At 43.0% G+C, this 13,664-nt stretch overlaps 1 protein-coding gene across 1 annotated transcript; it reads right to left on the bottom strand.

Annotated features, from left to right (window-relative positions):
• Positions 1 to 4,858: 4,858 nt before the first annotated feature.
• LOC122938710 (E3 ubiquitin/ISG15 ligase TRIM25-like) lies at positions 4,859 to 7,421 on the bottom strand. The gene has a single exon (XM_044294408.1). The coding sequence runs from the start codon at positions 7,159 to 7,161 to the stop codon at positions 5,674 to 5,676; it is 1,488 nt and encodes a 495-aa protein (XP_044150343.1). The 5' UTR covers positions 7,162 to 7,421; the 3' UTR covers positions 4,859 to 5,673.
• Positions 7,422 to 13,664: the final 6,243 nt, after the last annotated feature.

Here is a 13,664-nt window from a genome sequence, read left to right as displayed (position 1 = left end):
TGTGCACTACTGCTCCATTCATACAGGGCACCTGGGAATCCCCGTTCTCCGTATTGCTGGGGGCCCCAGTGGTCGGACCCCCACCGGTACATGATAAATGGTGTTCCTGGGATAGTCCTCTTAGAGAGTACTAATCGTCCTTCTCGTTGTACAACCTCATGAAGGTCTTATTATTCTGAACCTCAGAAATGGCGCCACCATTTCAGGCTCAGTCACGGCTGTCGCATATATCACGAAAATGCTGCAAGTCCTTTATAAATATAGTTCTAGTCACCGCATCAATTTTCTAAAGCACATTGTGTGCCAATTAAAGGCATGTTATTTTTTCATCAGAAAGTTTTTATTGGGTTTTTCATAACACACAATATACAAAAGAACCACATTTAGCAACATAATAAAAAATCCCCTTATCTTAGCCCCTTCCACACTAAAAGCCTCCAGTAATCTCCGTTGCCTCTTTTACCTCATATATAATTTCTTTACTGTATATACAGCAGTTTCTTCCATACATCATTAACTGTTATCTTAATATAATTCAGCAGGAAAAATGAGTAATTTATGTAATTTATTTTGCTACAAAAATGCTCCACTTGTGAGATATTCTCTTTACTTTATTATAATGGTGCCACCTAGTGTTTCACGTGTATAGTAACCTGACGACCTACAGTATGTCCAGCTAGATAGGTCGTCAGTTTCAGATAGCGTCAATCAAACGCTCTTTAGGCAGACTGCTATCTCTCCCAAGCCCCACATACACATGCATGCTCAGATTGGCAGCCGCCTATATTCGCGGAGAACAAAAAAATCGGACATTTTGAAATCCAAGCGCCCAATCATTCTTTCCCTGCACCTGCTGTTGGAGGAGCGGGTGTATAGTAGAAAGGTCCTCCTCATACACATTAGATGTCGGCCAGTCCTGAGAAAATTGATGGAGACTGCCTACAATGATCTAGTCTATGGAGGGATCCTTGATATTTATCGCGTCCGATAAACCTTTTATTTTTTTTGCCAGCTGGGACCCATATCATTAAAGGGGTTTCCTGATGATGGCTATTCATGGCAAGTGAATTAGATGGTTCTTGAGGGTCACAAGTGGGTGCCCTGCCACAGAGTGCACTCGGCGTAGTTGCACATAACTGGAGCAGTTAGACCATCAATTAAGACCCCTTTACATGGGCCGATGAACAGGGCAATTATCAGGAAGGAGCATTCCTGATAATTGCCCTGTATAAAGGCGCCGCTGATCACCGGATGAATGAGCAAAGGCTCATTCATCGGGTGAAAGAATCACTTCTGGGCTGCAGACTGCCCTGTGTGAACAAGGAGCCGCTTGCTGGCCAGAAACAATGGGGGTGAGCGATCCCAGCCATGATCGTTTGTTCCCACATGGAAGAGATGACTGCTGCACACAAATGCGGCTCTCACCTCCTCCGACAAGCAGGCAATTACTGGGAATGAACGGTTCATTCACGATAATTGCCTGCTGAGTCAGCCCATGTAAAGGGACCTTTAGGCCTCTTGCACACGAACGCTGTGTGCCCGTGGCCGTATTGCGGCCCGCATACAGGTCCGCAATCATGGAGATGCGGAATGGAAGCACGGATCAGAACCCCACGGAAGCACTACGGAGTGCTTCCGTGGTGTTTCTGTCCATGCCTCTGCCCCGCAAAAAATACAACTTGTTCTATTTTTTTGCGGTGCGGACAGATCACGGACCCATTCCAGTTGAATGGGTCTCGATCCGTCCCGGCCACCGCATGGACGTTGCCCGTGCAAATTGCGGTCCCCAATGCACGGAACGGATGCACAACGTTCGTGTACAAGAGGCCTTACTGTTTTACATTCTCCATTCATTGACAGCAAACAGATTACAGCATTACAAAACTTGTCATTATATAGCAAATTAACTCCGTGCTCTTCTGTGAAGCAGGGATTTAGTCGCCGCTGTCTTCTGCGCTGGTTTTAACAAACAAACCACATATCAGATGTGTCTTCTGCTGATGGGTCCGTACAGTTCAATGTTCTACACTGATCAGATACTACAACCCCCAATTTACATGTGTATTAAGGAAGACCATGAGAAACAGAGAAGTGCTCCACTATAATCATACAAACTATATATTTTCCACATGTTCCTTCCAGTCGAGCAAAACCTGCTACTGCACCATGATAATACCGTCACCTGCCTGCGCTAAACCAGCACCGCTCTCAGCATCACAGGGGGTCCCGGCAATCGAGGAGGTGATCACAGTCTACTCATATAGCACCACTTATAAGATTGGAATACCCCTTTATAACTACCCCCCCCCCCCCCTTATAGGGGTTTTCTAGCGAGAATTTTCTATCCCCCCTCTATCATCCTCCATTATTCTCCACTACTTTTTTGTCATCAAGATTATTAGAGAAACATCCAAACGTACCCATGTATTGTAGTAGTCATATACGGGTACTTTCACACTAGGGTTTTTCTTTTCCGGTATTGAATTCCGTCACAGGAGCTCAATACCGGGAAAAAAACTGATCAGTTTTATGCTAATGCTTCTGAATGGAGAGCAATCCGTTCAGGATGCATCAGGATCCATTAGTTCAGTCCCATCTTACGTTTTTTGGCCGGAGAAAATACAGCAGCATTAATTTCTATTGAACTGCATTAGTGCCGGATCCGGCAAAACGGATCCGGTTTTCTAGTCTGTGCATGCGCAGACCTTTAAACATGCAAAAAATAATAATACCGGATCCGTTTTTTCCGGATGACACAGGAGACACGGATCCGGTATTTCAATGCATTTGTCAGACGGATACGCATACGGATTCGTCTGACAAATGCCATCCGTTTGCGCCAGGATTGCCGGATCCGGCACACAGTTCCGGCGACGTAACTGCCTGCCGGAATCCTCTGCCGCAAGTGTGAAAGTAGCCGTACATCTTTAGAATTTATTAGAGAACTAATTGGTCCCTTAAATGTTATTGTTTTGCTTTTGTTTTTTCAATGTACCCTTTCAGTCTATATATACGGTATAATAAGTAAGAAACTATACGAAATAGAATAACGCATGCTAAGAGAAAAAAACGCATGAAAATCATATAAAAACCACAGGGGTCAATAACTAGAGTATGTTACCCCCTATGAAACAATATGTGATTGGACGATCCACATACGGGCTTTGTATATAGCCCAGCTAGTGATGGATCCAGACCACCTTTTTAAAATATCATCATATTATAAAAGATGTGAGGGGTTCAGCCTGCACAACCCTGTATGCAGGTGCACATTGCTATAGCGAAATACACATACAAGCGTAAAAACACAAATGCAATGGCACTCTGCAAACCAGCACTCTGCCCTGCCTTTATGCTGGATGTTGAATGGGGCATTGGTGTACATTTTGGCCAAAGCGTAATAAGCCACTCACCACGTCAAGGTCGCCTCCATGAGTGGTCCCTAACACTAGTTCCTACCTGTTATGGGCCATGACAGCCACACAAAGTCCAGGGAGCGCAGGCACAGCATGCACGCCAAGCACACTCTGCTTTTAACCCCGTCCGGTGCCATTACAGCTTTCATCGGATCCAGGGATGCAAGTACCAACATGCATGCTGAGCCAACTATATACTTCTCCTGGAGCCAAATGGCTACTGGTAGGTGCTATATAAGCAGACTCAGTTTTATACTGACTTTAAAACCAGCCTCCAGGGCAGACTAACTGGTCAGGTATGCATGACTGCTTGGAGATCGCCACGCCTCCAATATATACTACAAAGAGAAAAATGTGGGGGGTTCAGCCCGCACAACCCTGTATGCAGGTGCAGATTGCTATGGCGAAATACAGATACAAGCGTAAAAACACAAATGCAATCGCACTCTGCAACCAGCACTATATAAAAAGATGGCAATGTTTCATATACTGTATGTCCACTGAGGAAGGAGCGTCTGGCAGTCATACAGTGTTAACATGTATCTTGATTTATATGGTCCGGACCTAGGACACAAGTGGAAGCTTCCATTTTTCAGCTAATTACCTTGGCCGACATATTTGGAACGAAGGAGGAAGCAGTACACCGCACCCAGCTGTGAATCAGACGCTTGGGAACGAACGGGTTGAGACTCGCAAGCACGTGGACTTGGTGCAGGAGAAACCCTATACAAGCATGGTGCGGTAAGAACCTCCGTACCAAATATCCAACGTTCCAACATTAGCGGGAGGGGGTAAGTGCACTACCCCATACATTACAATATTACGAGTCCACCGCAAGTGATACATCGCTGATGTTACACAGATAACTCTACCTACTGAACACAGATAATTGGCTGAATACTCAGTTATGCTCAGTTATTTTCTGAACACTGTGGAGTGATCACTGCAATACTCGCTATTTTAACTATTTGATTACCAGAGACTTTTGGACAAATCAAAATCTCACGTAACTTGCAGTATAGGTATACAGATAAGTTATATTATTATACCTACATCATTCTATTAATATAGTCTGAAATACTATCTGGAGTACCATCTGATACGATACATACTAATGCATATGAAATAACCAGTATGATAATTGCTGAATATTAAGCACTATTTAATCATGCATGATATTTTCTCACCATATTGGAGTAACAATTCATAATAGGATCATCTTATACATGGATTTCAATTGACTATTTAGTATTTTAGTGTAATTTATCGTATTATTTTTAATTTTATATATATTTTTCCTTACCCCTTGGGCTTGACTTATTTATATTTGTCTGATGTTGTTTTAAATAAATGAATAGTGTCACATGCAAAACCAGTAAGAGGAGTGCCTACCGTTTTTCTTATAATTAAAAAAAATGGCCAGAAACCTTTTTAAAAAAATGATTACAGACCTTCACCGATCCCCACCGGTGCTGCCAGGATAGATTTGCTTAGCCAATCACTGATGAGGCGAGTCACCAGTAAGGCCAGTGATTTGCCGAGCAGCTCTTTCCTGATATCTTTGGTTTTAAAAACAAGGGCGAGCGTCAGTGGTGAGGGATCAGTGGAGGTTAATTATACTTCATTTTTAAGTTTGTGGCCAATTTTTTTTTAAAGATTCCCCCCAGAAAATCCTTTTAAAGACAGTCTGTCACCTCCAAAATCTGTTTCAAAATAAACATACAACAATGTAAGCTAGGTACCCAAAAGATAGCCACACCATTCTTCTGAAAATCAAGTCCTCTATTTTTAAGGCAAATAAGGTTTTCGGTGCACCATGGGCAGGGCCACTCTGTTTGGTGCACTTGGATTCCTCTGAAATTTAAAGGAACTGTCACTCAAACAAGAGGGTGAGACATTGCGAGACGTTACTGGCAACAAGATAGTGTGCCTATTGGAGCGGCCCCACCCACAGTGCAGCACACCAAAAAGAAGCATTTCTCAGGACTGGATTTTTACAAGAAAAGTGCTGGTTATTTCTCGGGGCTCCTGTCCAACATGGCGGTATGCTTACTTTGAAACCGATTTTGTAGGTTACAAATTCCCTTTAAAATTTCCATTTGGATCAACCATTGATGCTGCTACATCTTAGCCCTAAGGAAGACAAAAAAAAAATCAAACGGGAAAAATGGGAACTGGAATATCATATCAGAGGGTCCTACCAAAGATAGGCTTTCTACATATCCATATAGTGAATATAATGTGGGCGGCATAGGTCTCAGCTTCTTATTTTAACAGAGGCTCCTTTAAAAACATAGAGGATAACATGTAAGGGTTCAGTGAATGAGGCGCGGAAGGTGTGTAAGTGTCTGATGGGGTCACACAGCTGGTAGAAGGACAGACGCCCGGCCTCATAGTCTAAGAAGACTCCAAGTGTTGGACAAGTTGGATTTACTTCAAGGACTAGGTTTACTGAGTTGTGAAATGCTGAACATTTTTTATCAGACAGAAACAAACACCAAGATTTATCGTTATGGTCCATACCAGACTGATAACCATTCCTTTCTATACTGGGATAGGACATTCCGATGCCACAGGCTCCTTTCTGGTTCCACACTACCTCCCAGTAATGTCGTCCTGAGGAGAAGCTACATCTGCTTAATACCTGGCAGTATGTCTGGAACCTTCCTGGAGATTCTGGTCGGCCCTGGTTTTCTTTCAAACGTAATGCTGTTCTCAGATCTTCTGACAATGCCACCCATGTATGAGCCGTGTCCACATCCAGCAGTATGTCAGGAACATGGATCCCGAGCTCTGATGTTACATAGGTGACAACATCCTTCATAGATTGGTGTAATATTGATGAGATCAGAACATCTTCCAGATCATCAGCCATCTCATCACTGACTGCAGCTTTTTCTTCTTCTGCCTCCACACTCTTCTCACTAAGGGATGCTCTTTGGTCTGATAACTGTAGGACAGTTTTTGAGTCATAACCATTATCATGCACTTTGGGGTCAGATATATGAACTTCAGCTTCTCCTGGGACCAGTCCCACCTCCTCAGAATTGATCATCTGTCCACCCTCTCCCCTTGTGTCCTCCTTACTACTACATACTGTAATGTCACTTTCCTGTAAGAGTCTTATTGGGTCAGTGACATGAAACATCTCCTCCATGTGACGTATCTTCCTGGACAGCTCATCCTTCTCTATTTCCATTTTCTTGATCCGATCATCTATCTGGGACAACATCTTATTCTCCTGCCTGGAGATCTTATTCAGAACTTTGTTTTCTGCAATTTCCAGTTGCTCCTTAATGTTAATAAATAACTTATTGATGTTCTTCCTCTTCTCAGAGGCTTTCTTCTGTATTCTCCCCTTATCATTGTGCAGACTATGGATTTTTGCCAGAATGCTTGCTTTCTGTGGGTTTAGTTCATCCAGATATTTTATCAAGTTCTTTCTCTTCTTCTCTGAAGCCTCATCTAGACGTTCCACCTGGTGTCCCCTGTGCTTGTCGAATAGACAGCAAGACACACATAGACAAGTTGCGTCCTGCAGGCAGTAATACTTCAGAACCTTCTTGTGGATGGAACATTTTTTCTTTCCAAAGGAACTGGTGGGTTCTGTTAATACATGGTCCATCGTCTGGTTGTGGATGGTCACGTGGTCATCACATAGAGAGTTCTCACACTGCAGACATGACTTCACAGCTGGTACAGGAGACTTTGTGCAGTAACTACAGAAGGTTCTGGTCTTCTCCATATCAGGCTGAGTAAATAAGAAACACTCCACTATATTACTTAGCTTCCTGTTCTTCTCCAGGGCCGGACGCTCTGGATATTCCGCTCTGCAGTCAGGACAGGAATACACTCCACCTGCCTCCTGTGCATCCAGCACACTTACAATGCACGAGCGGCAGAAGTTGTGTCCACATCTCAGTGATATGGGATCCGTATAGAGGCTCGAGGCAGATGGAGCAGTTCAGCTTGTCCCTCAGCTCAGCAGATGCCATTGTAGCAAGGAAGAGCAGGACTCGAAAGTGGACAGGTTTTTCTACCTACGAAGGGCGGAGATCTTATGAGAACAAACTTTTAACCCCTGCAGCTCAGAGACTGTGTTTAGTCCTGATTTAAAATGGAGAACACAATGATTGTGATTGATAGAGTCCTCAGCCCTGATACTGGCTTCTGACCTCTGGATTGTCTCTGACCATGCTTCATCTTCTGCCTCTGACCATCATCATCCTCATCATCATCAGCTACTGCCTTTACACCAGTGTTCTGTTCAATACCACTTCTCACCACCGTGTCTGCTATTAGACTCAGTTCACACTTACTGCGGTTCTAACTGCAACTTGCGCTATTGGAGCGTTACCTGTTGTCTGACTCAGTGAGTCAGCTGTCAACCATATTAGCTAATCCTTTAGGTAGTGGTTCAGTTTCTTGCTTGCTGAGTTCTGTCCTGTCTCCTGTGAGAGTGCTGAATAACACCCTACGGGTTAGTGGCTGCCATCCCTTAGTTGACACAGAGAATCCACATTCTCTGGTTTGACCAGTGGGTTCTACCCACTGGTCGTAACAATTATAAAGAGGTAACATACTTAGGGAAGTAAGCTTGTGCTGCTGTTGGGACTAAGGCAAAATAGATTAACGTTCTAAATCAACGCTTCCCTTACATCCTAACCAGCAGCACAATAATGGGGAATTGACAAGAAGTATCCCCATAGGGAGGGCCTTCTTGTGTGGTAGAACTCAAATAGATTGCCACAGAGCAGTCTCTTCTGAGAACCGTAAATCCAACATACGGTGCGAGCTCCATGCTACTCGCAAAAATCTGATCCAGCAAGGTCAGACTTCATTAGCCCAACAGGTGGACACTGCTCTAAAAGGGTCTCTAACAGAATTAGGCAGAACCAAATTTTGAAAAAGTGGACTAGTCTAGCCATAAAATATCTATCAAGGGTATGAATGGTGGCTATTAAGTGTATTGTTCCTTCCTGAATTTAAATAATAAATTCTCAACCTTCCTGATCTCTTTACTCCAGCCTAAACAGATCGCAGGACATGGGATTATAGATTATACTGAACCCCATTCACCCAACTTGAAACCTACTACCCATAAAATAAAAGACACATGGAGACCTTATATAATGGATTAATTTAGGCCACGGCCAACTTTATTAAAGAACAGCTCAATATTATATAACCATATACATTCCATTAATAATAACCACTGATTAGGCCAGCCATAAACTCGACCTAAATACCTGATTCAACTTGTCCGCTTGCCACTTATTGGCGAGCGACCTTACCCCTTCTTTTAATAAAGTGACCATGACAAAACAACAAATAAAGGAGGGCGGGCGGGGCAGCTGGATCCTAACGCACAGCTTGGCAGACAGCCTAATACCGCCACCTCGTATTATATACAAAATCTACCCCACCACCCCAGGCCTATCCTCCAATGCCCTACTTGTTGCTGGGGACCCAAAACTTCCTAGCCCCAGCAACCATTCCCCTATAGGATCCCTACACTAGCCAATCACCCGTATTCTTCCCTTACCCAGCAACCGAGCTAAATTTAGCCAACTTGACCACTGAGTTCTGGCAGGAAACACTATCTTGATGGGAAGATTCCCTCCAAAAACTCAATACTAGCCCTGGGGATAATCATAATCCCATGAAGATCCCTCCAAATGGGATTTTCGGGATCCTAACATTCTAAAAGATCTAGGGAATGGAGATTATATTCCTCATTAGAGGAAAGCTCATAACAGACACTGGAAGGAAAATACCTGATTATAGTTACCAAAGAACAATCATTTTGGAGTAAAGTCTGATAATACCATTAGAAAAAAACCTTGTCAGGGAGGAATCTGAAGTACAGATCCACTGATGACAAGACTAGGATCTCCTCTTATCTCACGGCAGATGTGATGGCTTGATGGAAATAACCTCTTTAGGCTAGATATGTATGTCGGACCTCATCCAGAGGTTTAAAGGGAGATGATGTTAGAACATATGCCAAGTCCTATTTTGACACACATTCTGAATATGGAAGGCCACATCTTAGCAAACCTTTCAACCTTTTTATCAAAGACTCTTGTGACAAGGATATATTTGCAGAATGGCCAAAATGCTGACGCTTTAGGTTGATACACACGGGCCTTTTCCAAATTCTTCCTGCAAGAAGCCTACCAGGTTGTTAATATGTGGTTTAAAACTATCCACTCTTTGAGTAGCATTCAAGCTGAAGAAATTCACTTGATTCTTGTGTAAGCCCTTTAAGTAGATTGAGACCTGGCTTTGACAAAGTCTTCATGACTATGTCTAAGAGGCCACTAGGTTGCTATAGTGGCTGTCCGGTTGAGTCTCCACAGGTCATGGCAGAGTGGAGTGCTCTAGATAAACATGATTTTCACTGGGAGAAGTCGTCAGTTATACCCCTGACTCAGCTGAATGAGTTGGGAACAAAATTACTTTTTTATGGATTGGAGACCAGAGTGTAGCAAGGTTTTCATGACTGAATCAGAGAGGCCTCTAGATAGTAATAGAGGCTGATCAATCTTCAGGCTATGAGACTGAACTTCATCAGGTCTTGGCAGAGTTTAGTGCCGTAGACATACGATCTGCAGTGGGGGAAATCTCTATTCACACCCTTGACTCATTTAAGTGACTTGGTAAGTATGACCATTTGGTAGATTGGGACCCAAAGTGTGGAAAAGTCTTCATGACTGAATCAGAGAGGCCTCTGGATGGTAATAGAGACTGGTCAACCTTTAAAGCTGTCAGACTGAACCTCTTCAGGTTGTAGTATCTGCAGTGGGGGAAGTCTCCAGTTACACCCTTTTACTTGATTAATGTGTTGGGAAACACAACCTTTTGGTAGATTGAGACCCAAAATGTGGCATGGTCTTTATGACTACTCTGAATCCAGAGGAAAAAAAGCAGTCTGGTTTGAGAGCTGCACTTATACAAGCAGACAAACAACGGGAGTTTGTGAGCTTTTGCGTGTTTGATTTCAAGTGTGTTTTTATTTTAAGTGCGTGACTTTAGATCATGTGAGGGAGTATCTGTTTGAGCTAAATTATTTGTGTGCATTGCTGAGTGGCTGTGCTTGACTTTATTGTACTCTATACCAAGTCAGACCAGTGCAGTCTAGTTTATACACTGTGACTTGCTTTTGCTGCCAGGTTTATTTCAGAGCAGCTGAGAGTCTACTGTGATTATATGTTTGTTTTTATTTATTTATTTTCTCTTCCTTCTCCAAGGTGTTGCACAGGTGAGTAATTAGGGTGTGGCTATCTAATTAGAAGTTAAAGAGGACCTTTCACCACTCTGACATTCCTGTTTTATTAGATTCATGCATTCCCCATGTAATAACAATTCTGGAGCATCTATTCTTATGGCTCTCTGTTGTGCCATTCCTGTATTATTTGTACTAGAAGGTATGAATGAATTGCTAGCAGTCTGCAGTAATGGTACAGAGGGGAGGTAACCAGTTGGGGGGGGGCGTGTCCCTGCACAGTATCACTCTATCCAATCAGTGCTGCCATTGTCAGACTGTGCAGGTACACACCCAACTAGTTACCTCCCCTCTGTACCCTTACTGCAGACTGCTAGCAATTCATTCATAACTTATAGTAGAAATAATAAAGGAATAGCACAACATAGAGACACAAGAATGGATGCTCCAGAATTGTTATTACATGGGGAATACGTAAAGCTATTAAAACAGGCATGTCAGGAGCGGTGAAAGGTCCTCTTTAATCACTTCAGCCCCCCTAGCTTAAACCCCCTTAATGACCAGACCACTTTTTACAATTCTGCACTACACTACTTTCACGGTTTATTGCTCGGTCATGCAACTTACCACCCAAATGAATTTTGCCTCCTTCATTGCTGCTGACATTTTAACTTTTTTTTATATTAATCGAAATTACCCAAAATTTTTGCAAAACATTTTTTTTTTCACTTTCTGTTGTAAAATTTTTCAATTAAAACTACATTTCTATATACATTTTTCTCTAAATTTATTGTTCTACATGTTTTTGATAAAAAAAATGCAATAAGTGTATATTTATTGGTTTGGGTAAAAGTTATAGCGTTTACAAACTATGGTGCAAAAATGTGAATTTACACACTTTGACTTTCTGAGCACCTGTCATGTTTCCTGAGGTTCTACAATGCCCAGACAGTAGAAACACCCCACAAATGACCCCATTTCAGAAAGTAGACACCCTAAGGTATTCGCTGATGGGCATAGTGAGTTCATGGAAGTTTTTATTTTTTGTCACAAGTTAGCGGAAAATGTTTTTTTTTTTTCTTACAAAGTCTCATATTCCACTAACTTGTGACAAAAAATAAAATTTTACATGAACTCACCATACCCCTCACGGAATACCTTGGGGTGTCTTCTTTCCAAAATGGGGTCACTTGTGGGGTATTTATACTGCCCGGGCATTTTAGGGGCCCTAAAGCGTGAGAAGTAGTTTGGAATCCAAATGCGTAAAAATGCCCTGTGAAATCCTGAAAGTACTCATTGGAATTTGGGCCCCTTTACGCATCTTGGCTGCAAAAAAGTGTCACACATGTGGTATCGCCGTACTCATAAGAAGTAGGGCAATGTGTTTTGGGGTATCTTTTTACATATTCCCATGCTGGGTGAGAGAAATATCTCTCTAAAAGACAACTTTTCCAATTTTTTTATACAAAGTTGTCATTTTACAGAGATATTTATCTCACCCAGCATGGGTATATGTAAAAATACACCCCAAAACACATTGCCCTACTTCTCCTGAGTACGGCGATACCACATGTGTGACACTTTTTTGCAGCCTAGGTGTGCAAAGGGGCCCAAATTCCAATGAGTATCTTTTAGGAGGGCATTTTTAGGCATTTGGATTCTCACGCTTTAGGGCCCCTAAAATGCCAGGGCAGTATAAATACCCCATAAGTGACCCCATTTTGTAAAGAAGACACCCCAAGGTATTCCGTGAGGGGCATGGTCTGGAATATAAATGTCTAAAAAATTTTACGCATTTGGATTCCGTGAGGGGTATGGTTCATGTGAGATTTTATTTTTTGTCACAAGTTAGTGGAATATGAGACTTTGTAAGAAAAAACAAAAAAAAAATTTCCGCTAACTTGTGCCAAAAAAAAAAATCTTCTATGAACTCGCATGCCCTCAAAAGTGATCTTTATAGCGCCGCAGCGATTTTATGGTGTTTTTGCAGTGATCAGAAAAAAAAATATTGTCACTGCGGTGGGGCGGACTGAACGCAAGTGTGCGCACAAGATCAGGCCTGATCGGGCGAACACTGCGTTTTTTGTAGAGCCTATAGAACATGTCCTATTCTTGTCCGCAATTTCGGACAAGAAAAGGCATTTTCTATATAGTTCTGGCAATGTGCGGATCCGCAAAATGCGGAAAGCACATTGCCGGTGTCCGTGTTTTGCAGATCCGCGGTGTCCGTGTTTCCACGGATCCGCAAAACACATACGGACGTCTGAATGGAGCCTTACAGGGGGGTGATCAATGACAGGGGGGTGATCAGGGGTTAATAAGGGGTTAATAAGTGACAGGGGGGGTGTAGTGTGGTGCTTGGTGCCTCTTATTACAGAGTTGCCTGTGTCCTCTGGTGGTCGATCCAAGCAAAAGCGACCACCAGAGGACCTGGTAGCAGGTATATCAGACGCTGTTAACAAAACAGCGTCTGATATACCTTTCAGGGGTTAAAAAAAAATTGCATCTACAGCCTGCCAGCGAACGATCGCCGCTGGCAGGCTGTAGATGAACTCGTTTACCTTCGGTTCCTGTGAACGCGCGCTCCTGTGTGCGCGCGTTCACAGGAAATCTCGCCTCTTGCGAGAGGACGCATCGGCGCGTCCAGGAGGAACAGGGCCGCCGCAAGGACGCAATCCTGCGTGCGGAGGTCCTGAGGAGGTTAAATAGCCAATCTTGAGGGCAGCTCAGTCCTTTGAATCCAGAGAATAAAAAAGCAGTCTGGTTTGAGAGCTGCACTTATACAAGCAGACAAACATCACGAGTTTGTGAGCGTTCGTGTGTGTGTTTGTATTAAGTGTGTGACTTTAGATTTCATGACTTGAGATTCAGGGACTTTATGAGGGGACTACAGTAAATAAAATTCTTATCACTGCATTGTATTGTATTTTTCTCTTTTCTTGCGTAATCCCTATTTAGTATGTGTTCCATTACTGACAGCGCAGTCCAGTGCACATTTTGTCTAATGTATGCAGTTCTGG

This window comes from Bufo gargarizans, chromosome 5 (genome assembly GCF_014858855.1).
Source record: "Bufo gargarizans isolate SCDJY-AF-19 chromosome 5, ASM1485885v1, whole genome shotgun sequence".
Taxonomy (NCBI): Eukaryota; Metazoa; Chordata; class Amphibia; order Anura; family Bufonidae; genus Bufo; species Bufo gargarizans.
This window is presented reverse-complemented; position numbering and strand designations above follow the sequence as displayed.

Coding starts and splice junctions, on each gene's coding strand:
- LOC122938710 (XM_044294408.1), bottom strand. CDS start 7,161: ATGGAGAAGACCAGAACCTTCTGTAGTTACTGCACAAAGTCTCCTGTA.